The sequence below is a fragment of the Zea mays genome, chromosome 1 (genome assembly GCF_902167145.1).
Source record: "Zea mays cultivar B73 chromosome 1, Zm-B73-REFERENCE-NAM-5.0, whole genome shotgun sequence".
Taxonomy (NCBI): Eukaryota; Viridiplantae; Streptophyta; class Magnoliopsida; order Poales; family Poaceae; genus Zea; species Zea mays.
In genome coordinates, this window is record NC_050096.1 from 12,225,185 (window position 1) to 12,249,676 (window position 24,492).

The following is a 24,492-nucleotide window of genomic DNA, read 5'->3' on the forward strand; positions in this document are numbered from 1 at the left end:
AGGTACGGGCCATAGTTTTTGACCCACAACAATTCACATGCGGAGTACATGCCATGATTTTTTACCCAAAACCCGACCCAACTCGAAAAACCTGACCCAAAGCCAAAAAACCCGAACCGACACGTCCAATGGGGAGGTACGGGCCAACCCGACCCGACATTACACACGACAGGATATGGGCTGTGCTAAATAATCCACAACCCAACCTTGACCTGACATCGAACCCGACCCGACATTTGAACAGGTCTAGTGAAAAGTAGTGAACACTCTCACATATAAGGCTTTGTTCGGTTATTTCCGTTACCTATGGATTGGATGTGATTGGAAAAAAAATAAGAAGTTTGACTTGCATGGGATTTAAACTCACTCAATTCTACTCAATCCACATGAATTAAGAGCTAACCGAACAAACCATAAGTTGGTTCGCTCATTCTTAGATAAGCAATATGAGACTAAATCCCTATGCCCACTCTTACACTACTTTGGCTTTCTTATTTGAATTTAGGCATAATAGTTGGCCTAATTCCAACACAATGGAGCTACGACCAGATCATAACAAAAAAGTCTGTTAGTTTGGCTTTAATCTATACTTGCTTATATTGCTTCTATAATACTTTTATTATCTGTATAAATTACAACTGCACCAGAAAAAAGAGAAACTGCTCCAGATGTGCAACCTGAATACAGTCACGGCGTTCAAGTTGGTCGCAGCATTTCATTTCACTGCCGAACGGGCCCACCAACCAACACATCATTCAGTAGGCAGCAGCAGCACCAACCCCCGATTCTGACACCTCCTCTTCCCAACAACTCCCTTCCTATAGATCTCGCCGCCCCCTTTCTCCCCATTTCCGCACCACGCCCAGTCGCCCACGCAGCCGGCCCAAGCCCAAAAACCTTTCTCCATCCTCTACTCTCATCCCCACGATGGCCGCCGCCGCCACCACGCCGCACTCCCTCCTCCTCCAGCGCGCCGCGATCCCGGCCGCGCCGTCGAGGGCGTCCGCCGCCGCCTCTCCCGTCCGCCTCCCGGTCCGCGCCGCCAGGATCTCGTGCGCGGCGGTGGCGGCGCCGTCCCCGGCCGCAGCCGCCGCGGCGGACGAGGTGGAGCGCGGCGTCTACAACTTCGCGGCGGGTCCCGCGACGCTCCCTCTCTCCGTGCTCAAGCGGGCGCAGGCGGAGCTGGTGGACTACCACGGCTCCGGGATGAGCATCATGGAGATGAGCCACCGCGGGAAGGAGTTCGACGCCGCCATCAAGAAGGCCGAGTCCGACCTGCGCGCGCTCCTCGCGGTGCCCGACACCCACGCCGTGCTCTTCCTCCAGGGCGGCGCCACCACGCAGTTCGCCGCCGTCCCGCTCAACCTCTGCACGGGGCCCTCCGACCCGGCCGACTTCGTCGTGTCCGGATCCTGGAGCGACAAGGCCTTCAAGGAGGCCAAGAAGTTCTCCGCCGCCTCCGTCGCCTGGTCGGGTAAAGACGGCAAGTACACGGCCCTCCCGCCGTTCGACGCCATCGCCCAGAACCCCGAGGCCAGGTTCCTCCACATCTGCTCCAACGAGACCATCCACGGCGTCGAGTTCAAGGACTACCCGGAGCCCCGCAACAGGTCGGGCATCCTCGTCGCCGACATGTCCTCCAACTTCTGCTCCAAGCCCGTCGACGTCTCCCGCTTCGGCGTCATCTACGCCGGCGCACAGAAGAACGTCGGGCCCTCCGGCGTCACCATCGCCATCGTGCGCAAGGACCTCATCGGCGCCGCTCAGCCCATCACGCCCGTCATGCTCGACTTCAAGACGCACGCCGACAACGCCTCCCTCTACAACACCCCGCCCTGCTTCGCCATCTACGTCTGCGGTCTCGTCTTCGAGGACCTGCTCGCGCAGGGCGGCCTCGCCGAGGTCGAGAAGAAGAACGCGCGCAAGGCCGGCGCCCTCTACGACACCATCGATGCCAGCGGAGGGTACTACGTCTGCCCCGTCGACAAGTCCGTGCGCTCGCACATGAACGTGCCCTTCACCCTGGCCAAGGGCCCGGACTTCGAGAAGCAGTTCATCGCCGAGGCGGCCAAGGAGGGCATGGTGCAGCTCAAGGGGCACAGGTCTGTCGGCGGTGTCCGCGCCTCCATCTACAATGCCATGCCGCTCGCCGGCGTCGAGAAGCTCGTCGCCTTCATGAAGGACTTCCAAGCCAGGAACCCTTGATTGCCTTGTGCTTATGATCATTTGGTATTGCTACTCAGTCTTTCTTCCTAGCATAAGTGAGCTCGTGCAAGAGCTGTCTCGCGTTGCGCACTGGGATCTATCTGTAGTATTAGTACCATAACGTAACGGCTACTGTATTTTGCAATGTTTTTTTTCCTCTCTCGCTTTTGTTATGTGTTCATGGAATTTCATTTCTATGTATCACCATTGCAGTTGTAATGTGTTTTTGCTGGAAATAAGGAATAAGGTAGATGGCCGGTTGCCTCGCCTCGATGGAGATCAGCTATTCAGGAGTGACTTGTCGAAGCTTATATAAAACATTAATACGAAGGTTGCTTGGTTTTTGCCTCTTCAAAAAAAAGGAGCAAATTTTGTTGGTTTCTAATTTTCTATCATCTTCAGAGATAGAATTCACTTTGCTAAGATTCTCATGGAAATTCTTTATGTCGGGTGAATCTATCCATTGCTATTATTGTTTTCATATAGGTTGGACCATATCATTGATGACTAAGCACAGACCCTTGTATTTGTATGTGATGGTAGTTGCATCCATCCCTAAAGAATGAAGATTCATTTTGGGCTAATTTAGAAACTCTATTTTTTTCGAATTTCTATTTTTTCAATAGAAAATGAATTAATTTTCAGATCCGCTTGTTTCATCACAATCGAATTCATTCTAATAATTATAATTTAAACATAAACTAATTAAGTTCATATATTTGTATATATAATATATTTTAATATTATCCTAAATCGTATGAGAGAGAGTCTACACTTACGCTATAAAAAAGTAAGTATAAAAGTGTGTTATAAGTTGTACATTAGAAGATTATTATTATGTAAATCTATAGAATCAATTTATATCTTTCACCGCGTGAATTTAAAATAGACTTATATATAAATTTTGCAAATGTATGTAATGTCACGTTCTAAAAAAATAGCTTACTCTATTAGTTAGATTACAATTTCACAAAATAATGGAATAAACAGAACTTTAGGAAAATATAAATCTTTGGGATAATGGAGCTTCCAAACTACCCCTCAAGGTTAGTTCTGGTGAGCACTCCTGGGTTTGGTGAGGTATTTTTGCTGGTTATTGTGTCATTGTCTTGACTGACTCATCACTAAAGCTGATACCAAAACAGATGTGCATTGTGACGTGTTTCAAATTGCACCTTGGGTAAATATTGTGTGGCATAGGGCAAAGCAAGAGGCCAACTGTTGGTATTTCCAAATGGTTGATAAGATATTTTCTCTTGATCAGTCTAAATTCGCAAAGCAGCAAACGTTCTTTTCCCAAATACTGCAAAATCTCTTTTTTGTTTCCTTTCTAATTCGAGTTACTACAATCAAGTTGAGCTGTTAGTTTGTATATTATTCTCTTTTAACTAGCCATCAGGATTTGAAGGTCAGCCATAGTACACTTCAGTTTCTTTCTGATTCTATGGGTGGACCATCACTAAACGTGAAGATTATGTATTACTATATCATGGTTCATGGAGACAGCCACTAGGATGCCGTTATTATGTCATCCGTGACCACCCCTGGTAACGGATTGTGATCTAAATAGTTCTTCACAAAATGTCAAGGCGCTAAATAAATTATAGTTCAAAAATGACTAGAAATAAAGCTCGATCCTAACCCGCTTCGATCCTTAAATCTTATAGTGCAAAAATTATAGCCCATTGTCAGCCCTAGACCGTGACTCGTCGTCGGAATGGAGTCTTCGTCTGGAATTGCTAATCTATTCTGCCGAGTGGGAGACAGCTCTCTGGTCTTCAGAAGATGAAGTGTGTTTGCACTTTGCAGCTGCAACTCAGAAGCTGAAGTGTGTTTGCACTTTACACCGCGAATTGCTGAGACTGCCGATATTCTCCTTGGCATTATAATGCATTCTGCCTCTGCAGTTCGACTTTCATGTTTGTAGCATTTTGGATTCCTGATTAAAAATGAGGAAACCCACACAACACTGTATGTTAGTCTGTCCCGAAATATAATTTGTTTTAAATTATATATACGTTATCATTTATTTGAACGTGGACAGGAAAAAAGATCTTGGAAGAACTATATTTTAGGACAAAGTAAGTAATTTTAAAAGATTTATTTATAGTGTGTTTGGTTTGTGGAGTCGTCCAATACTTCATGAGATGATGTATCATAAGTTTATTTTATCAATTTTGGTGGAATCAACCAACTCCTCATATATATACTAAAGGAATGGGGTGGTGATGGATCAAATCATTCTATTCTTCAAACCAAATAAAAACGTGAAGAGTGAGAAGAAGATGAGTCACTTCATTCCTTAAACCAAACACACTCTTAGAGTCCCAACAGGTTCTCTAAGCCGATACCAAAAACACACGAACATATATGCAGTGTGATCAAGTTTCAAATTGCACGCTTGGTGGACATTACATTTACATGTCACAACCACATAGGGCAAAGCAAAAGCGTAACAGCTGGTAATGCAAAAAATGACAGGATTATGCTTGACTTAATAATTAGGACAAATCAGGATAGCAGCATGTTCTTGTCTGTTGGTACCCTATATGGTCATTCGAGAAAGCGTTGCCCTTTTGGTACTGTCGTACAGCTAGTTGTAAAGTAGGACGACAGCAGCACAGTAAACCTAGACAAAATACGACATTGAAACATTAAACTAGACTTCCTGTTATACTTTCTATCTTACTTTCTATTTTAAAGTTTATTTTGTAAATAATGCAATTTACAGTGTAAAATAGTATTTTGCACGGTCTTTTACACGGCCTGCTGAAGATGTTTTTAATCTACTAATTGTCATAATTAACAAAATCACACATAGATCTTTCACCATGACATCATGGTTGGTGGAGGAGAGCAGCGCACGGTTAAGGTCGAAGCAGAGGATATGTGGCATCGAGGTTGATGCTACGATCTATTGTACCGAGATTAGTACCACAAATCTTTGATACCAACCTTAGTGTTGTAGATCTTGGCATAAGGTCCCGCCATGTCACAACCACCGTCTCCATGCTAACAGTGGCATTGCCCTGAAGGCTGAATGTGTAATCTCCATGTTATAGATCATAGGCTGATTCAAAAAAGTGTTTAAATCTCTGGTTCTTTATGGTATAGAAATAGGTGAGATTAGGTGACCTTTTCTTCATTTTGCATTTCTTATTAATTTTATATACCGCTATTCTGAAGAATATTTTTTTATTCTTGCTTATCCTACTTTCCCCGTTGTTCTAAGTAATATGCGTGGTACAAAGTTTGTGATAGAAACTTCTTTAAGTCATTGTATTTTTCTGTTCATACAAAGGAAACAAATATGTGATTTTCCAAATTGGAAAATAGAAATGAAGCCCTTTTTGTTCAGTCTATCTGGACCTTTTCTTGTATAATAGGAATTAATTAGAATATTATATTCTAAGTATTTCGTTTCATCTAGGAACAGAACGTCAAAATATTCCTTGACTTGAATAAAATCTGGAATTGTGTTGATAAATTAGTTTTTCAGAGTTTAGAGATAGATTAGTTTTTCATAAGTCCAAACATAATTTTTTTATTGAAAAGGAGCTAAAATAAAAAAACGCGATGGACAGGATAGGATCGAAACGTGTAATCTCGATGCTATAATTCTTAGGCTGATTTACAGGATTTAAAGATAGATTAGTTTTTCAGAAGTCCAAACATAATTATTTTATGAAAAGAGCTAAACGCGAAGGATAGGATGCAATTGTTCTACTAGTTCTCATCATGCTCCTACGGCCCGACCCACGTCACCGGCCGCTAACTCTCTTCCCATTCTGAGGCCCGGTCCACACTCCATCCTCAAACGGCCGCCGCCAAAGTGGGCGTGGCCCAACGAGAGCGCGGATTAACCGCTGCCCGCTGCGTAAATCGCAAGCAGAGAACACACGGTGACACGGAGGCAGTCCGCTTGAAAGCTAAGCTAAACTGCTCTAGCACGCATATAAACCCTTGACAAATCAAGAGTGGAGAAAAAAAAACACGAACCCACTAGCCCTCTCTGCTTCCTCTCCGTTTCTCCTCCACTCACCAGTCACCACTCCTGATTGCTGTCGAGTCTCGATCTGCCAGCGCGCGGCGCGATGGCCGACAAGGCGGCGTCCCCGGAGAAGAAGTCATGGGCCGACGTCGAAGAGGAGGAGGAGGCCAAGGCTAAGGCGACCGCGGCAGCCGAAGCGGCGGCGGCGGCCGCCGCGGCGTCCTCTTCCTCCTCCATCACCGAGCCGGCGGTGGAGGAGCAGGCCAAGCAGATCGAGGCGCTCTCCCTCGCCCCGTCGGTGGACGACGCCGCAGGCGAAGAGGGCCCGCCCCTCCTCGATGACTCCGACGACTCGCAAATCCAAGCCGTACGATCCCGTTCCCCTCCCCCCCACTTCCGCCGGCGGTGGCACCAGCGCCGACGCTGACACTAGCCCTAGCCAGTCTCGCTGGCCTCGGGCTGCTGATTGACTGATGTAATTTCGATTTGGCTGCGCTCCAGGTGATTTCGGGTGGCACGGTGTACGAGTCGGCCACCACGTTCGAGGATCTGAAGCTGTCGCCCGAGCTGCTTAAGGGGCTGCACGACGAGATGGGGTTCAGCCGCCCGAGCAAGATCCAGGCGATCACCCTGCCCATGATCCTCACGCCGCCCTACAAGGACCTCGTCGCGCAGGCGCACAACGGCTCTGGCAAGACCACCTGTTTCGTCCTCGGCATGCTCAGCCGCGTCGACCCGCAACGCAAGATACCCCAGGCTATCTGCATTTGCCCCACCAGGGAGCTTGCGCAGCAGGTCGAATCACCGTTCTTATACTATGCTCTCGCATCATATGGGTAACCTCTGTTGTTAATAGTGCTGAGTTTGCTTCATCCAACTCTGCAGAATAAGGCAGTTCTCATGAGGATGGGCAAGTTTACTGGCATTACATGCGCCTGTGCAATCCCGCCAGCTCAAAAAGACTACATGCCGATCTCGAAAATGGCTCCGATCACTGACCAGATCGTTATCGGCACATCTGGTACGCTCATCAAATGGATTACCCATAAGAAGCTGGCCACAAGGGACATCAAGATACTTGTGTTTGATGAGGCAGATCATATGCTTGCTGAGGTATGTTTGAGTTTCATTCTTGTTTTGTTATCATAATAATTCCTAGGGTATTTGAGTTACTATAATGCTGCAAGGAGCAATGTATCAAGAAGCATACTAAGTTGCTCTGACTGTGCTTGGCTATCACATCACAACCGACTGATTAAGTGATTATTAAAAAGAGTAGAGGAAAGTTATTCATGTTTGAGTTCCATTCTTGTTTTGTTATCATAATTATGCATAGGGTATTTGGGAGGTTACTATAATGCTGTAAGGAGCAATGTATCAAGAAGCATAGTAAGCTTCTCTGACTGTGCTTGGCTATCACATCACAACCAACTGATTAAGTGATTCTTAACAAGAGTAGAGGAAAGTTATGCACTTGTATACAATGATTGGTACTTTCTGTGATGTTATGCCTTTCCCAAACTTCAAACAGATATTGTTGATGTGTCCTCACAATATGGATGTGCTATTTTCATCATGTCTAGACGCAAACCATTAGATGAATTCTACTCCTGTTCCGAATTATAGGACATTTTGGGTTTTCTAGATTCATAGCTTTTAGTACGCACCTATATATACATTATGTCTAGATATTTAGTGAAAACCATGTATCTAGAAATGTCAAAATGTCTTATAATTTGGAACAGAGGGAGTAATTAGCAACACAAAGTAATGATTTGTTTTTTAACCTTTTACAACCCCAAGCAATGCATATGGTATACTACATTGCTACAAAACAACTTTTTGTCTAGTAGCATGCAGTACATTCTATTTCCTATGTACACTAAAAAGAAGAAAAAAAGGATTTCTATATCCTTATTGCTAGAATGATTTTGGACTTTCCATATTTTATGCTAGAATAAAAAAGGATTTCTGCCAAACAACTGATTTCTTTGTCTTCTACTTCATTTCTGGCATGATAGTTCTTTTTATAACTGGAGCTGTGCTTAGTTTCTCAGGACATTGTTCATGACCATGCAGCTTATTTATCATGTAAGCTAGCCTTGGTAAATTCATAAGTTGTTTTCTCACAGTGGTGAATTTCTTCTTGCAGGATGGCTTTAGGAGTGATTCTGAAAGGATGATGAGGGATATACAAAGAAGCGCTGGTGGTTGTCAGGTAATTTTCTTTTGCCTCTTAACTTTTTTCTTATCACATTAAAAAGCTTGCTAAGAGGATATCTGGGAGGTGTTGTGAGAAACGATATTGACCTAGGGAACAACCTTTTTCCTAATGATGGAAACAAGGCTTATTGGAAAAAAATCTCATCCCTGAAATCTGTCCATTCACTGTATCTGTGGAATTCAACAATAACGCCACCACCAACAACGAATTCTTTTAGTCCCAAGCAAGTTGGGACAGTCTAAAGTTAAAACCCAACAGAACCCACAAGTCAAGGTCCAGGCATGATAGCTGTTTTCCATGCATTCCTATTCGAGACTAAATCTTTGGGTATATCTCACCTCTTCCCATGTTAACTTCGGTCTTTCACGTATATAATCATTCTGAACTATCATGTATTCACATATATAATCATTCCGGACTCGATCCTTCTTGTATGGCTACAAATCCAACACAACGGATATCATCAGTAGGATTCGACAATGGGCCTGAGTCAATGATTCGAAAACTTAATTTACTCCCTTTCCTCAATCTCAATCTGGATTTGCCTTGAGCCTCTTGAGAAACCAATAGAAACGACAGTAGCTAGCTTCACCAGAAGAGGAAGAAAGACTTCTATAACTTAACTTCCCTATTGAGTAGAATGCATGGCAAGTTTCCACTGCTTTAAGCTACTCTACTAAGACTCGAGGGCCGACTTCACGTAACTAAACTAAATGGCTTAAATGCAGTTGTCATTTGTTATGTTACTACTTACTGGACGTATCTCTGTTAGATACTTCGGGATATTCTTATGTAATGTCTGGTTAATTTTTTATCTCTCGCTAAATTACATTCACTTCAATTTTGAGCTAACCCTGCCTGGACATACAGCGCACATGCCTAGTTGACTTGATGAGCTATTTTTCATATGTTAATTCTACTTTTTTCCAGGTGCTTCTCTTTTCTGCGACCTTCAATGATAGGGTGAAGGATTTTGTTACAAAGGTCATTAGGGATGGAAATCAGATATTTGTGAAGAAGGAAGAGCTTACTTTGGAAAAAGTTAAACAGTACAAAGTTCAAGTACCTGATGAATCGGCAAAAATAGAGGTTATAAGGGACAAGATATTTGAATTTGGACAGAAAGTTGGCCAGGTTATCATATTTGTTAGAACAAAGCAAAGTACTAAGAATGTTCACAATGCTTTGACGAGGGAGGACTATGTGTGCTCCTCAATCCAAGGATCCCTTGACCAATCAGAGAGGGAAAAGATAATACAGGAATTCAAAGATGGCTACACCAAGGTTCTTATATCAACTGATGTTCTTGCTCGAGGTTTTGACCAAGCACAGGTACTATCTGAGTGCCATTTGCTTTACACTTCATGAAGTACAAATTTTTCACCTTCTAGCTTGATTTTGAAAGGTTAACCTCGTCATCAACTACGACATGCCAATCAAATTTGGTACAAGAGATGAACCTGATTATGAGGTGTACTTGCACAGAATTGGCAGAGCTGGGCGCTTTGGCCGGAAAGGTAAAATTTGGATCTATGGTTCCTTGTAGAATTGTATTACATGTTTAGTAGCACCGGTTTTGCATTAAATAAATGTCAGCGTCACAGGAAGCAACTAGTTATGGCGATGTACATTGTGGCAAATAATAGTGCCATTATTAGGAATGAAACGAATTGGGGATCATGCTGTTGAGATATTGCGACCTTGCTGCCTTTGTCAAGCATATTGTTTGTTTGTACCCTTGAGCTTGAATTTCCACCTGGATGCAAAATAGTGCCCCTTTAAATCCTTTTTTATAAGGTTTTAAGAAAGAAATTTAGGTGCTCTTATGGTAAGATGGAAACGGCCCTTTAATTTGGTTAATAAGAAAACAAATAATAAGACTTTTTGTACTTGACTAGATTTACTAGTTTATTAATGTTGCTAACTGGGAATTGTTGCTGGTGACAGGTGCTGTGTTCAACTTGCTGTGTGGTCAAACCGATAATGTTGTGATGAAGAAGATCGAGGACTATTTCCAGCACAGTGTGCCTGAGGTGTGTAACTAAATCTTGTGCATGCTTTTATCTTATGCTCTTATGCATATTCTTATTGTGTTGTGTTAACTTTAGGTTCGGAATTGGCAACGTGAAGAAGATTTTGAGGCTGCTCTCAAGGATGCAGGTTTACTTTAAAGTAACCACCGAAACCTGTGGTGAGCAGCGCTCTCCGGCTCAGGACAATTGACCGGTGATTTTTTTTGCTGAGCCTGCTGCACAACGTTAGTGTGCTCTTTCTGCTCATCCTGTTGGCAGCACTGATTTTCAGGGTGATTTTTATTGTTTTTTGCTGAGCGTGCTGCACAGCGTTGCTGTGCTCTTCTGTTCATCCTGTTGTCAGGACTGATTGTTTTGCAGCAGAGTTGTGGATTATGTTAAAAGACTAGAACAGCTATTGTGTTATGAGCTTTATATGAAGCAGAGGGTCGTTAAGAGGTGTTCATTTGGCAATATGCTTGTAGCGCAGTTACGAGCATTACCATTTGGAATTGTAAATCTTTTTACTAGAGAGTAGACTTTATTTGCCGTGGAGACGCTTGTGTTACTATCTTTTTTACAGTGAATGTGTTTTATATGAAAAAAAATCATCAATGTACACTTCAGATGAGTCTCCGATCAAAGTTTTGCTATGGTTTTCTGTGCTCCATACCGCGTCATGTGACATGCGGCGGAGCCGGCTTCATGGCAGAAAATTACACGGACACACGCCGTCGGACACTGGTGGGCGAAGCCCCGTAGGTTGACACAAGCTATGCCGCGCCGTGTGTCCGCCGCCAACGCCATGTAACCGTGCCTCGCTCTGCCAGACAGGGTGAGCCATGGGAGTGAGGAGGAGAGGACATATAACACCACAAGCTGCTTCCCATGGGAGTGAGGAGGAGAAACCATCAACCTGTATACAGAAGTTACAGGTTGTCATGCTCGATGACCTGCGCCGCCTTCCACTCCTCGCCGGGGTTGACGACGACGGGCACCAACATGGACGCCATCCCCGTGCACAGGAAGTAGTCCTTGCCGAACTTGTCGTACATGCCTCCCGGGCTGCACAGGTACATGTCGTCGAACCCCATCCTCACCAGCCTGAACCCGAGCCCGCTATACTGCAAATTCATCATCATACCATAGCAACGTTACTTTTGATTCGAAGAACTCATAGTTTGGTCGGTCGGCAAAACCCACCTGGTCGATGGTGGTGAACTTGGACGGCGCGGTGCTGTAGACGCGCTTCTTCCTCTCCTCCGGCGGCGCCGCGTACACCCGGCTCACCTTCTTCTTGAGCGTGGTGTAGAGGTCCTCCTCGATGGTCCAGACGCCCTGGCGCGGCTCCTCGCCGCCGCCGCCGCCGAACCAGCCGGGGTCCTCCCGCTTCATGGCCTCGGCCGGGGACAGGAGGCTGAAGGCGGCGGCCGGCGGCGGGTGGGAGCAGTAGGGGCAGCCCCGCAGGCCCTCCACGGCCGTGCCGCTTCGCTTGTCGAACTTGATGTGGCTCAGCACCGCGCCCGTCAGCGCCACCGGCTTGCTGCCCGTGTTCCGGACGATCACCGCCGTCGCCATGCTCAGCGAGTACAGCGTCACCACGTACGAGATGTCCAGCTTCCCCATGGTGCACCCGAGCTCAACCTGGACGACATATATATAGTATTTATTTTCACACGGTAGTGTGTTTCGCGTTTTTTTTTTTGTTTTGTTTTGGCAGGAGGCGGAAACAAGATATATATAGAGAGAGAGAGGAAAAAAAATGCACCTGCACGGCGTCGTAGGAATCGGAGTCGGCGTCCCTGACGGCCCACTCGGCGCCGTCGAGCAGCGACGACTGGCCACCTGACGCCTGATCGCTGAGGACGAGGCCGACGCCGCCCTTGCCGCCCACGGTGTGCAGCACCTCCCGGCACCCGTCGTCCTTCCACTGCACCTTGGGCTTGTAGGACGTGACGAGGCCGTCGCCGAGGCGGAGGTGCAGCGAGCTGCCGTTCCGCACGCTGAGCTCCGCGGCGGGGGCCCCGCCGGCCGGGTCGGCCACGAACCGCAGGCCCTTCCGGCCGAACGACTCCTCCAGGGACTGCGCGGTCGTCGCCGCCGCCGCCGCCACCGGGGCCGCGGAGGCGCGCGCGGCGGTGCTGGCCCGGCGCGCGCAGGACGGGAGGTGGAACGGGAGCACGGACGAGGTGGCCATTGGGAGGGCGGGGGAGTGACGACTGACTGAATGGCAGAGGAGGAGGATCAGAGCCCTTTCGTCTCGAGACGCCGGGCGGCGTTCACTGCAGCCTCATATCCTGCTGCCTCGGGTCGGGATAGATGATACTTTCTCCCTGTCGCCTCCTTCCTTCGCTCTCGCGCTTTTTCGTGCTCTTTTTCTCTCTCTCACTCTCTTCGCTACAGATATTATTATTATGTATTATATATGCTAACTCGAAAAAAAAGTTGTTATATTTCACATGCATAAAATTTTATACGAATCCTGTACAATTAATCTGCTAGTATTACAATTAAAAAGAGCCCTTTCAAGCTCATATCAGCCGTTGGTAAGAACCCCCTCTCTCTGTCTCTGGCAAATTCACTGGCGGTAAGAAGGAACGGAGGACCATTCTCTCGCTTACGATAGTTTCTTTTAAACATAGTTCGTTTTGGTTTAGTTCAAATGATTAAACGATGAAATCATTTTGTTTTTTTGCTCGTGTGCTTGTTACCTGCACTGACTTTAGTGTTAAGGTTGGCACTGCACTGCAAAGCATCAATTTCATCACACAAGGTCAATTTATGTTCGTTATCTGCAAGGAACATGGTACTTCAGGTCATCGGCCGTATCGTTAATGAGCGCAAAAGCGAAAGCCAGGCATCCAATCATGACGAATCAAGGATTAGAGAGACGACAACGATGAATGTGATACCTATTTTGTTCCTGACGTACGATTCTTACCTGCCGATTCTCTTTCGTGTTCTTAATTTGAGCTGGTTCCTACTTGCCAGTGGCGGAGCTAACGTCTGGCTGGACTCTTCGGCAACAAAGTTCAAATGAAAATTTTCTTTGACGTACTCCTCCAATGGCTGACAAAAAAAAAATCTAAGGTAAGATTACAGAAGCTTTTTATAGTTAAGTAATGACAAAATTGTTTATTGTCGAAACAATAAGAAAACTGAGAGGAAAAAATACGTGGCAGTGAGAAGTTCAGAACTCACGAGTGTACAGCGCGAAGAACAGAACACGAGCAGTACCTGAATGAGGCGAACGATTTTTATGCTGATAGTGAGACTGAATGCCTAAAAATGTGGCAGATTCTAGATCTTATTTGAATGCCTATGCATTCATATCGTATCAATTCATGTGTATTACTACATCACCCGTGAGTTCATTTTTAACTAAACGTGAGAAATAAAAAAAAGAACAGGTACTATATATTAGAATAAATTTTTTTTATATCTTACCACAATTTAGACTGTACGCAACCGTTCCCCCTAAATTTTTCCCCCTAAATGTTACTATGCAGCCACGTCAGCAAGATTCCATCCCCTATATTCACTCGTCCCGCAATCGTTCCCCCTATAGTTTCCCCTATATATCCCTCTACTCATTAAAAAACCATTTCCATATAACTAACTTAACCAACTTCAATTTTGATTTTATTTAATTATTTTGCACACGTCCGAAATGTTGCGCATGTATTAAAAAAATTTAATTATTATAAAATAATTAGTTTACAATTACTTGCACATATAATAAATAACTACTATTATTTTACAATACATTCGAATTTGCATAATTTCGTGATCACGTTTTATTCGTCCTCGGATCAGAAATATTTTTTCCTGCGAACCAAATTCCACTTGTCGTGTGCGGCAAGCCGCACTAGTCTTGCAACGAAAGCCATGTTTGTCTTTCGTGGGAAGCCACTACCTTCCACCTGAAGCCGCTTTCCTCTCCCCTATATATATGCAATCCATCTCTTCACAAATGCAACAACAAAGTTCAGTACATCAACACTTCAAACCTTTCACAGTATGTCTCACAGCCATAGCGATGAAGACTCTAACTCGAGTGATAGTGAGGACGAAACACTTATGCTTGTCAATCTTCTTGTCCTCAACATAGAGGCGAGACGCCACCTCCAAAGACGGTCCCGTTTGCCTCGGCGGGTTATTCACAGAGATCATTTTCGTGGAGAAAATCTTATCCATCATCACTACTTCGCCGAGAACCCAGTGTATCCACCCCACGTCTTTCGTAGAAGGTACCCCCTTCTTATTATTCGAATACGGTTTGATATTTGCAATTTCATTACAAATATTCTTTATTCAAAACTTAGGTTCCGCATGAGTAGGACTCTGTTCCTCAGAATCTTGCAAGGTCTTCAACAACATGATTCGTACTTTACACAACGGGTTGACGCAACTGGTATGCCTGGTCTAGGTCCACTACAAAAAGTATGTGCGGCAATGCGGGTACTAGCATATGGGTTACCTTCAGATGCTGTAGACGAGTACATTCAAATAGGGGAGTCGACAGCTAGGGAATGCCTTCACCATTTCTGTCGAGGTATCATTGCATACTTCAGTGGGTGGTATCTACAAACTCCTAACGAAGCTGACATAACACGCATCATGCACCATAGCGAATCAAGGGGTTTCCTCGGGATGTTGGGTTCTATAGATTGCATGCATTGGGAGTGGCGGAACTGTCCTACCGCATGGCGTGGTCAGTTTTGTGGCAGAAATGGTCGAGCGTCCATGATTCTAGAAGCTGTGGCAACGTATGACCTTTGGATTTGGCATGCTTTCTTTGGCATGCCCGGGACAAACAACGACGTGAATGTGCTCCACCGATCACCTGTTTTCGACCCCATGACATCTGGTCGAATGCCACCTGTGCATTACACAATTAATGGTAATGCATATAACTTCGGATATTACCTAGCTGATGGTATTTACCCCAACTGGCCAACTTTCGTAAAAGCTATAAGGCACCCATATGAGCAAAAGAAAGTCTATTTCACACAAATGCAGGAAAGTTGTCGAAAGGATATTGAGCGTGCATTTGGAGTTCTTCAAGCTAGGTGGGCGGTGCTACGAGGTCCAGCATATGGTTGGGATCGTAATCGTTTAACTGAAATTATAACAGCTTGCATCATAATGCACAACATGATTGTTGAAGACGAAGGGCCGTTTGCAGCTAATACTGATTTTGGTGATAACACTTCAACCAGTCAAGCACCACAACTAATTGCAGAAGGAAGGGCAGAATGGGTCATTAACCACTTCGATCTTCGTCGCCAAGAAAGATCGTGCTCCCTTCAAAATGATCTTGTCGAGCACTTGTGGGCTCGGCGTGGAAGCATGTAAACTTCAGCATTTGTATGCTAAAGTTTGTTTGAACTGCATTCTACTATGTGTAATTTCCATTGTCATGTCCTACGTATCGGTTCTGAAATAAAGTAGATCTTCATTGGAAACATGTACTTGTTCTTTTAACAGAACACCATGAACACTGCTAACGATTTCTACACATCACAACCGATTCCAAGTAGAACACGCAGCAATTATTTGCAAACCTCGAATACGTTCACGATGAAATATATGAAACTTTAACCAAACTTGTTCACAGCAAATGCAAATAATTATTGTCGATTACAAACCATACAACAAACAGCACAGCACGACTGTCCTTCACGACTTATGGTTCGAACAAAAATATAATGGTCTGGCAAACAAATGTAACGTTTTGACATAAGCAAATAATATAAACCGGTTCGCTAAAACAAGCTCAAATTACGAGTCACCGAATATTTCTTTCACTCGTAACCAAATATGAATTCTTGCAACTTCTTTTTTTGATTTTGCATCATAATCCAAACTTGGGGTTCGACATCTTCTTCTTTCGTTGCCTCCAGCCTTTGTAATCTTTTTTCAGCACAATCTAGTTCTTGAAGTTTCAATTCCCTTTTCCGTATGATGACCTTTTCTGCTTCCAATTCTAACCTCTTTTTCTCCATTTCCCTGTCTTCTTCTGAGCACTTCTCTTTCTTTTCACCCTTTTCTATGGACCTCTAATTTGTTTTTCAGTTATTTCTTGCAAACGGCTAAGGTACTCTGGAGATGAAGATGATGCAGGTTTGTTTCTCTCTGATTTACTGAAATCACGACCACGCGGCCGTTTTCCTGTCAACCCTGCAGATGCACTATCATTTTCAGTTGTGGGAGCATACGGAGTACCTGTTGAGCCAATAGGATTTGCATTTAATCCGCGGAACGATTGTCCACTACAAATGCTCTCCCATTTCGGTTCTCCCTTAAGTTGGTGCCAGCAATGCATGTACTGGAAAGTTTTGTTCTCCTCATGTGCAAATAATGTAGCCGCCTTCGATGTCTGTAGAAATTATGGTTTCATTTTACAAATGTGTTAACATGTATATAGAATCATTTGGAAATTATTTAAAGTCGGTAAAATTTTGGTTACCTTGTCGTCATCAGTTAACCCACTTTGTTTCTCTCTTAGAACTCTTGCGTAGTAGCCAGCAAACTTACTTACATCTGCTCTTATCTTGTCCCATCTGCTGCTAAGCGCTCTGTTCACTCTACAAGGAAAGTTACCCCTCTGTTCGTTGTATCTTTTTTCAATTCTAGCCCAAAGGCCCTCCCTACGTTGGCCAGTGTGCACAACAGGGTCACTGCTAATTTGCAACCAGGTTGTGCAAAGTAGAAGATCTTCAGGGCCAGTAAAGTTTTGTTCCTTAGACTTTTTGGGTTTCTGTATAGGAGGTGCATTCTTTTCAAGACTATTGATGTCTTGAACACTGTGTTCTGCATCTGAGTCCAAATTCACAGGTATGGATGGTATAGTATTGGAACCCTGCAATGGTGTACTGGTATTGGATGGTGGAATGCAATCAGGAAATGGGTTAACTTCAGGTGGCCCAAGAGGATTCCTGACAAAATTCAAGTAATGATTCCAGTACATAGCTGATTGAGAGGCGGGAATCATGGTAGATTGGGAAGATGTATTTCCTGTATGCATGGGTGCCCACATTGTTGTCGGACCTTGAGCAGGGTTTGGAAAATTCAGGTTTCCCATGAAGTTACAATCCATACCACTCTGCTGCATGTAAGCCGTCGGCCACATAGGGGGTGGAGGAGGAAACTGCTGGCCAATTGATGAATTTGACATGGGCTGAGAAGAAGTGGCATTGTTTGATGGGTCCATTCTAGTAAGGGTGGACAGGGGACAAATTAAGTCAGATGCTAAGAAGAGTTACAAATGTGCAGAAGCATTTGAACACATGATTTACAAATCAAGCATAAAACGCAGCAGCAGTTATAATAAAAGGTTCGCATTCACGGTTACAGTACTAAACCAAACACATGACAAATGGTACTGAACAAAGTTCACCGACTACAATTATTCCTTACATCGAACTAAGTACTTCTTCGGACAGTGTACTGCTTAGACTTAGACATACATGACATATGGGTGTTCAAAAGGATGTCATGTACCTTTCGCTGCGAACATAAACCTAAAACATATTCCAGTAGCTGTTACGGGTAGACCTATCTGAATCACTGAAATACCATTCGTCACTGACGTCGGGGCAGTAGAACTCCTCTTCGTCAACAGAAGGATCAGTAACTGTTGGAGGGGGTGACGGAGAGGGAGGATCAACACTGATGTCATCCCACTCGTACTTAGCTACTTCTGGAAAGGCTTGGACTTTTGCCTCTAAGGCATCCTGCTGAAGCAACTCTAGTTTATCTTTGATGGCAAACAATGTCCTAGCTAGGATTTCTTCATCATGCATGTGGTCTAATGCATGATCAACTAAACCCCCCAGGGATTTTGTGGCATCCTCGGTACAGTCGACAAGGACTTTCATCAAAGCCTTCATCTTATCTTCTTGGGAGGATGCCATTAACAAATGGGCTGCAAACATTTAATTTATGAAGTAACATGTTCAAACCCTTTAAAAGCATATGCATTCTTGTCATGACAAAAGTGGGCAGATAATATTGCATACAAATTTTGTTTGAACCACTAGGGTGTCATAAAAACAAGGAAAAACATTACAAACTTGTAGCAAATATAAGGGAAGTACAAACTAGAGATTCGAAATCATAACTGATATGTACAAGCACTTTCCTAAGATCAATCATAATGATGATGAAATGTAACAGCCAAATTGTATCGTTACCCATATGAAAAACATGAACATGTCCAAATGCAAAATAGGATATTCAGTAAAGTGAAGATGACATATGACATGTACACTTCGAATCATAAAACATACAGACAGATGCAAACTTGGAAGTTGTACATATGAGTTATATAATTGTTAACAGGTACATGGGAATGAACCTGGCAAGAACATTTTATACAGATATCAAGGTAAGGAAAATAAGTGCCACAGAAATATAAAGGAAACTAGTAAGTGCAGAGACAAATGTTAGAGGTAATGTCATGAGAGAAAGACAAGTTTAAGTCTTGAACAGTACATATCGTGGCACAGGAAATAAGTGATTCAGTGTTTTCGCTTATATTGGTGCATACTCATATAGTGCGAAAGGGTAACATTGCACATAAATGGCACAAATACATTGTCTTCAGTTTGAAAACATGAAGAACAGTCCAATGAACACCACTGGGTACATATAATTGCTGGCATGCCTAATGTTAGGTTTAGTTTTGTTGCATTTTTTGGATGACGTGGAACATAAAGTATGGTATACCAGGCGCGTAAATCATAGGATGAAAAACTTCCTAACTTCGTACCTACAACAGTTGTCTGGAGCTGCTTAGCTCCTATGGGCTTGGCAACAAAAATTACGATTTTTGAACACAGCTTCAGTGGTAATGTACATTTATCCTCACTGAAGTTTTCGATTGACGGGGTAGAAGATGCTAAACCTCTAGTTGGGATGGATCTGGGCCGCTAGACGGCGAATCAAGCAAAATACGACTAGAGTTGTAAATCAATCGGGAAAAAAAACTGATTTGTCGTGGAGTTGTAAAGCAAAATACCTTAAGAAGGGGAGATTTAGTGCCCACCAAGTCGAATCGAAGGGGATCCGTCTCGATCTGATGGCGCCGTTGATGGTCGGAGACGGAAGCCAACGAATCGGTCGCGACGAACCTCGGCGCAAGCGGATTTTACCCCTCTTCGTCTTCGGTCGCGAACGGCACTGCGTGCTGACGACGTCGACTTCGTCTTCCGCTGTCACACCCGGATTTTAGGATCCAAAACCCGGGCGCGAACATAATCACCAGGTGTGCTAGGACCAAGTCTCACACATATGATGAATCATGGCACAGGATCGAATGTCACATCTTTACTATATAACAAGAGTTCTATACAAAATAAATAATTACATTATAAGGAGACAACGGTCCAGCAACCCAAAGTTGACTGGGAGACGACGGCCTAGACCTCTCACGAACTCATCACAGCATCCTCCAAGCGCCTCATCCTGCGGTACCTGCTCTTGACCTGTGGGGGGTGTGAGACAGCAAGAGTGAGCTCACATACGTTCATCGCTCAACAAGTTGTGGGGAATAATGTGCATGAACTCGCCAAAGGTGGGAGCTCACGTGAAGTGTAAGGCTTACCAAAGAGGATGGTTAGAGCTGAGCATTGCTTTTAAAGTTGGTCAAAATTTTATTAGCAATTACTAAGTATAAGTAAATACCAGCCCAATTAAGTAGTAGATCAAAAGTAACCAACTCACCTGCGATGCAATGCATATGACAAATTGAGTTTAAGTTCCATAATTTAATCATGTGAGGGTCCGAGCTGCTCATGACCGTGAGCACGGCTAGTATACCAGTTTTACACTCTGCATAGGTTGCGCATCTTTACCCACAAGTCATGTTACCCATCTGCCAAGGGATCGCGACTTCCCATACACCTCTACCGAGGAGGCGAGGCAGGGTAACACTACGAGGCCTTTACAAAGTTCCACTAGCTTCAGAAAACCCGCTACAGTTTATAGGAAGCTCCAATGCAGGAATCCCTTGCAGGACCGCCATCGCAGCAAAATCCTCCCGAGGGCCTCCCTACACTGACCACTCCCCTACTGCCCTTGCCCCTTTCGGGTAAGGTAGTCCTCCACTAGCTTTCCTAATTAATCAGCCAAGGGCGTCCCATTATACCCTTGTGGTAGCACTGTTTTCCCGGGTGGTCGCTCCATGTTCCAATTAACATAATGATCTTATCATGAACAGTGATAATAAACAGATAATAAAAGTGTGATCATGAATAATGTATCTTCATACCCAAAACCACATAAAGCACTAGCAAGTACTACCCAAAAAGTTCAGTGGTAAACAAGGTATAAAGATAATCAAACTAGGGTAACCTATTGGGTCCCATCAAAATTAACCTATGCAGATCATTATGATTAATTAGAACATGAGTGGGTAAAAAGAAGTGATCAAGGGCACAACTTGCCTGGGTCTTGAGATTCCAGGTACCACGATGATCTTCAGATGACACGTGTCCTCACTGCTAAACGTAGCAATACAGACAAACATGGTATAGGCTAAAATTAACATTACACCAATCATAAGAATAAACTGCGTAATAATAATCTACGCACTGCTACGAGATCGTAGGAACAAGAAACACTAAATTCGGAGCTACGGTTGTTAAGTTAGGAATTTCTGAAGTTTATTTAATACCTAGAATAGAGTTATTCATGTGAATAATTTTAAATCAAGTTTTATAGTTAGACAAAGGTACTAGGTAATAAACAATACTTAAACAAAATTAATGCCACTGGAATGAATCAATTTGGAGCTAAAATGAATTTAATACGAATTAAACAAGTTTTCTTGATTTATTTTTAAACTAAAAATCATTTCCTATATTAATTACTTGATTTAAACAATCCCTGGGTTGCGGCCACAATTCCAGAGAAGCACAGGGTCTATTACGCAAATAGCACCAAGACTCAGGACTGGACTGCGGGTTGAATACCTAAACGGACAGGGGCTTATTTGTGAAACTGGCTCGGCGAAGGGGTATGGGCAATCCACAGCCGTCCGATTAGGAACGGATGCGCCAGATCAGATCGATCATTTGAATCCAACCGTTATGCAATACTGATCGCAGGATTAGAGATCAACGGCTTGATTTAATCTATGAAGGGGTACGCGATCTGGACCACCGGATCAGCGATCAAGGGCTTGGATTTTAAATGACCGCGATCCAATCTGAGGCGTCCGCGGTTAGATCAACGGCCACCGCAACCCTACCCCGAAGCGGTACATAGGTTTAATCTAGACCAGTCACCTCGAGATCAACGGTCCGTGGCTCATCACATTATCGCCCAACCGGAGCCGTTGATCACAAGATCAACGCTCCACGCCTTCTCTTCCCCACTGACCCAAGTCGCGGCGCCGCCACCATGCCCACGCGGTGGAGAATGCGGGCGAGACACCCATTAGCCTCCCCCGAGCACCATTGTCCAATTGAACGGAGTAACACGATGGGCACGCCATGGCGATCACTATGGATTTATTCTTACCTTGATTCGTGCAGCACAGAGCCCTGGCCATGGCACAAACAGGCAGTGAGGGCGAGTTCCCAGGGCGGCGGCAATCCTCTTGACTTGGCACGACCCCGAGCGCCTCCCCAGTGACCTGGTGAGGTTCCGAGCCGACACCCGAGAGCCCGTCGCTGGCGTGAATCGATATGGGAGCAAATCTGGCGGCCACCATGGTCGGTGTGATAGGAGAACCGAGCAGAGGATAACTCGAGCTCGAAGAACAGGGGCGTCGAGCATCCGGCCATGGGATGGGCAAGGTGGCCATAGAGTTCTTGTTTTATATCCCAGGCGGACCAATAGAATCCGCAGTGCGGAACCGGTAAATCCGGCCGGCGGGTGCGGAGGACGGAGTCCGCGCGCGCGAGTTCGTCGCGCGTTCGTTGCGGAACAGAAAGAAGAAGGTGCTGACATGCAGGGCCCCCAGGGCAGCGACCCGAAGAGTGTACGTGGGCGCTACTGCCACTGGCCACATGGGCCCGCCTGTCGGCGCGCCAGCCAGCCGGGCTGAGGGGCTGTTGGGCCGAAAGCAGGGTTGGTCAGCCCATGTAGTATTTTGCTTCTTCTTTTTTTTTCTTTTTTTTCCAAACTCAATTTGAATTTGAATCCTAAATTCAAACTTTGTGCAGAATTTGTCCTCAAATTATATTGTGAATTTAAGAAGTGTCATTTGAGAAATATAAAATTTATCTATGTTTTATATACTCTCTTTTCCAAATTTCCAAGTTTCGAATTAGGTCAAAACCTCCTTTTCATTATTACCTTATTTTTATTCATATTGTTTTAAATGCGCAGACAAAGATCCAATGTGATGCAAGGGTTTATTTTATGTGTTATTAATTATTTGTTCCCTTTTATATATGGTTATTACTGTGTTACAATGAGTATGGGGCAAACACATAACGAGATCTACTCTCTTCCGATTGATTACAAATTGGGTATTACATCCGCGCACCCGAGGGGGGCCGGTGCCGACTCCACCGGCCGACGGGAGATCCGCCGCCGCGTCGCCTCGAAAAATCGCCCTTCCGTGGACGGGTGGAGACGGAGCGAGGTGGAGCGAGATGTTTCCGGTGTCTGGCGCGGGCGGCTCCTTCCGCGTGAAGAAGGCGAGGGGGCGGCTACAGTGAACCCCTGCATCTGGCGTGAGAGAGAAGAGCGTCGCGAGGAAGGGGAGAGGGTAGCGCTCACCGCTGCGCGAGGAAGGGGGAGACTGTAGCCCCTAAACGATGAACAGTTTTAGCGTAGGGGAGGTGAAGAGGCATGTGTTGCAGTCAGTCTCACCGCTGCGCGAGGAAGGGGGAGACTGTAGCCCCTAAACGATGAACAGTTTTAGTGTAGGAGAGGTGAAGAGGCATGCGTTGCAGTTAGTCTTACGATAACACATATACACCCAAACAATCACATAGTGCACACATGCACCTTATGTGCAACTAACCTTAGAATATATATAATTATTGTAAGTAATCAAAACATAAGTCAGGATGGCCGAGGGGTCTAAGGCGTCAGACTCAAGTTCTGATCCTCTTACGAGGGCGTGGGTTCAAATCCCACTTCTGACATTTTTTTGTCTCGTTTTTATTCTTTCTTTTCCAAAGGCAAATTTTTCGAGCCAAATTGCATATTATGAGATAAAAATGCCACAGCCCACAGGATAACAAAACAAACTATTGGGTTGCAATCCTTCGAACGAACTAGAACACGGGATAGATAGAAAATCACTTTTTGCAGCTTCGGATTTGATCTCAAAATAGTTTCGGATTCTCTACATTTCACTTGATAACGGATCCATCTTTTAAACGGTTTGACGTGTCTCACTTCCAGCTCCTTCACTAAAACTGCTGCCAGAGCTAGAGTCTGCCAAACATAACCTTCCCAGCAATCAGTACATGCGAATGGATGCGTATAGTGGACGCCAGCGGGGTGAATGCGAGCACGCAAATGAGACGGCCCATCCGTTCCTGTTTCCACCGTAGATGAAAATCCTCCCTCTCAGGGGCAGCACATGACAGAGCACCTGATTATCAGTAACCTGCACCGCTGCATGTAGCGCAAATGTGTTTCCTACATGGCACCTTGTAACCGAGCTAAAATTTGACATGCCCAAATTTCTGTCACCAAATGAGTTTGGACAACTTTAGAAAGATGGTGAATTTGGACAGCTTGACAAAGGTGGCTAAAGGAGAGCTAAAAGCTCCATATATATATTTTTTTGATAATTAAAACAACTAGATAGACTATCATGTGTTCAGAGTAATATGAATGAGACAAATGAAAGTTCATAAAGATTAGCAGATGCACCACAAAGATGCAGATTGACAAAAGTAAGGAAGTAACTGGCATTGATCGATCTAAGGAGGTCATCGATGTTGTAGAAGCGGTGACTTGCGGGAAGATGTAAGATAAATAAGGTATCTGACATTGTTGGATCTCATACGGTCAAGACTTTTTTCCGAAGGAATGGAACAAAAAGTTCAAGAGTAATAGAGAAAATAGACGACCGGCTATCGAGA

The 24,492-nt window shown here is 44.6% G+C and overlaps 4 protein-coding genes and 1 non-coding gene across 6 annotated transcripts; 4 read left to right on the top strand and 1 right to left on the bottom strand.

Moving 5' to 3' along the window:
• The first annotated feature begins 779 nt into the window (after window positions 1-779).
• LOC100284817 (uncharacterized) lies at window positions 780-2,566 on the top strand. Its single transcript, NM_001157712.2, has one exon. It carries the CDS (start codon window positions 928-930, stop codon window positions 2,203-2,205), a length of 1,278 nt encoding a protein of 425 aa, NP_001151184.2. The 5' UTR covers window positions 780-927; the 3' UTR covers window positions 2,206-2,566.
• Window positions 2,567-6,189: 3,623 nt separating this feature from the next.
• On the top strand, window positions 6,190-10,987 carry LOC100193503 (DEAD-box ATP-dependent RNA helicase 38). The gene is made up of 8 exons (NM_001138616.1): window positions 6,190-6,563; window positions 6,698-6,991; window positions 7,082-7,309; window positions 8,349-8,414; window positions 9,351-9,752; window positions 9,826-9,937; window positions 10,368-10,453; window positions 10,529-10,987. The coding sequence occupies exons 1-8, from the start codon at window positions 6,300-6,302 to the stop codon at window positions 10,589-10,591; spliced, it is 1,515 nt and encodes a 504-aa protein (NP_001132088.1). The 5' UTR covers window positions 6,190-6,299; the 3' UTR covers window positions 10,592-10,987.
• Window positions 10,988-11,001: 14 nt separating this feature from the next.
• LOC100216780 (Photosynthetic NDH subunit of subcomplex B 2 chloroplastic) lies at window positions 11,002-12,741 on the bottom strand. 2 transcript variants are annotated; one of them, XM_020546912.3, is made up of 4 exons: window positions 12,201-12,741; window positions 11,636-12,076; window positions 11,349-11,556; window positions 11,002-11,255 (listed from the first exon to the last, which is right to left on the bottom strand). In XM_020546912.3, exons 1-3 carry the CDS (start codon window positions 12,627-12,629, stop codon window positions 11,362-11,364), a joined length of 1,065 nt encoding a protein of 354 aa, XP_020402501.1. In that variant the 5' UTR covers window positions 12,630-12,741; the 3' UTR covers window positions 11,002-11,255; window positions 11,349-11,361. The 2 variants fall into 2 exon arrangements, with proteins under 2 accessions (XP_020402501.1, NP_001136651.1); NM_001143179.1 differs by having other exon boundaries at window positions 11,062-11,556; window positions 12,201-12,682.
• Window positions 12,742-14,452: 1,711 nt separating this feature from the next.
• Window positions 14,453-15,790, top strand: LOC109940740 (protein ALP1-like). Its single transcript, XM_020540842.1, has 2 exons — window positions 14,453-14,682; window positions 14,758-15,790. The coding sequence occupies exons 1-2, from the start codon at window positions 14,453-14,455 to the stop codon at window positions 15,788-15,790; spliced, it is 1,263 nt and encodes a 420-aa protein (XP_020396431.1).
• Window positions 15,791-23,457: 7,667 nt separating this feature from the next.
• TRNAL-CAA (transfer RNA leucine (anticodon CAA)) lies at window positions 23,458-23,541 on the top strand. The gene has a single exon. It is a non-coding gene; the product is annotated as a tRNA-Leu (tRNA).
• The last annotated feature ends 951 nt before the right edge of the window (window positions 23,542-24,492 follow it).

Bases quoted from the DNA above. Each gene is read 5' to 3' on its own strand.
- LOC100284817 (NM_001157712.2), top strand. From the start codon at position 928: ATGGCCGCCGCCGCCACCACGCCGCACTCCCTCCTCCTCCAGCGCGCC.
- LOC100193503 (NM_001138616.1), top strand. From the start codon at position 6,300: ATGGCCGACAAGGCGGCGTCCCCGGAGAAGAAGTCATGGGCCGACGTC. The intron at 9,753-9,825 runs GTACTATCTGAG...TGATTTTGAAAG, and splicing joins GAGGTTTTGACCAAGCACAG to GTTAACCTCGTCATCAACTA. The intron at 9,938-10,367 runs GTAAAATTTGGA...TGCTGGTGACAG, and splicing joins TGGGCGCTTTGGCCGGAAAG to GTGCTGTGTTCAACTTGCTG.
- LOC100216780 (XM_020546912.3), bottom strand. From the start codon at position 12,629: ATGGCCACCTCGTCCGTGCTCCCGTTCCACCTCCCGTCCTGCGCGCGC. The intron at 12,077-12,200 runs GTGCATTTTTTT...TATGTCGTCCAG, and splicing joins ATTCCTACGACGCCGTGCAG to GTTGAGCTCGGGTGCACCAT. The intron at 11,557-11,635 runs GTGGGTTTTGCC...ATGAATTTGCAG, and splicing joins AGTTCACCACCATCGACCAG to TATAGCGGGCTCGGGTTCAG.
- LOC109940740 (XM_020540842.1), top strand. From the start codon at position 14,453: ATGTCTCACAGCCATAGCGATGAAGACTCTAACTCGAGTGATAGTGAG. The intron at 14,683-14,757 runs GTACCCCCTTCT...TTCAAAACTTAG, and splicing joins CCCCACGTCTTTCGTAGAAG to GTTCCGCATGAGTAGGACTC.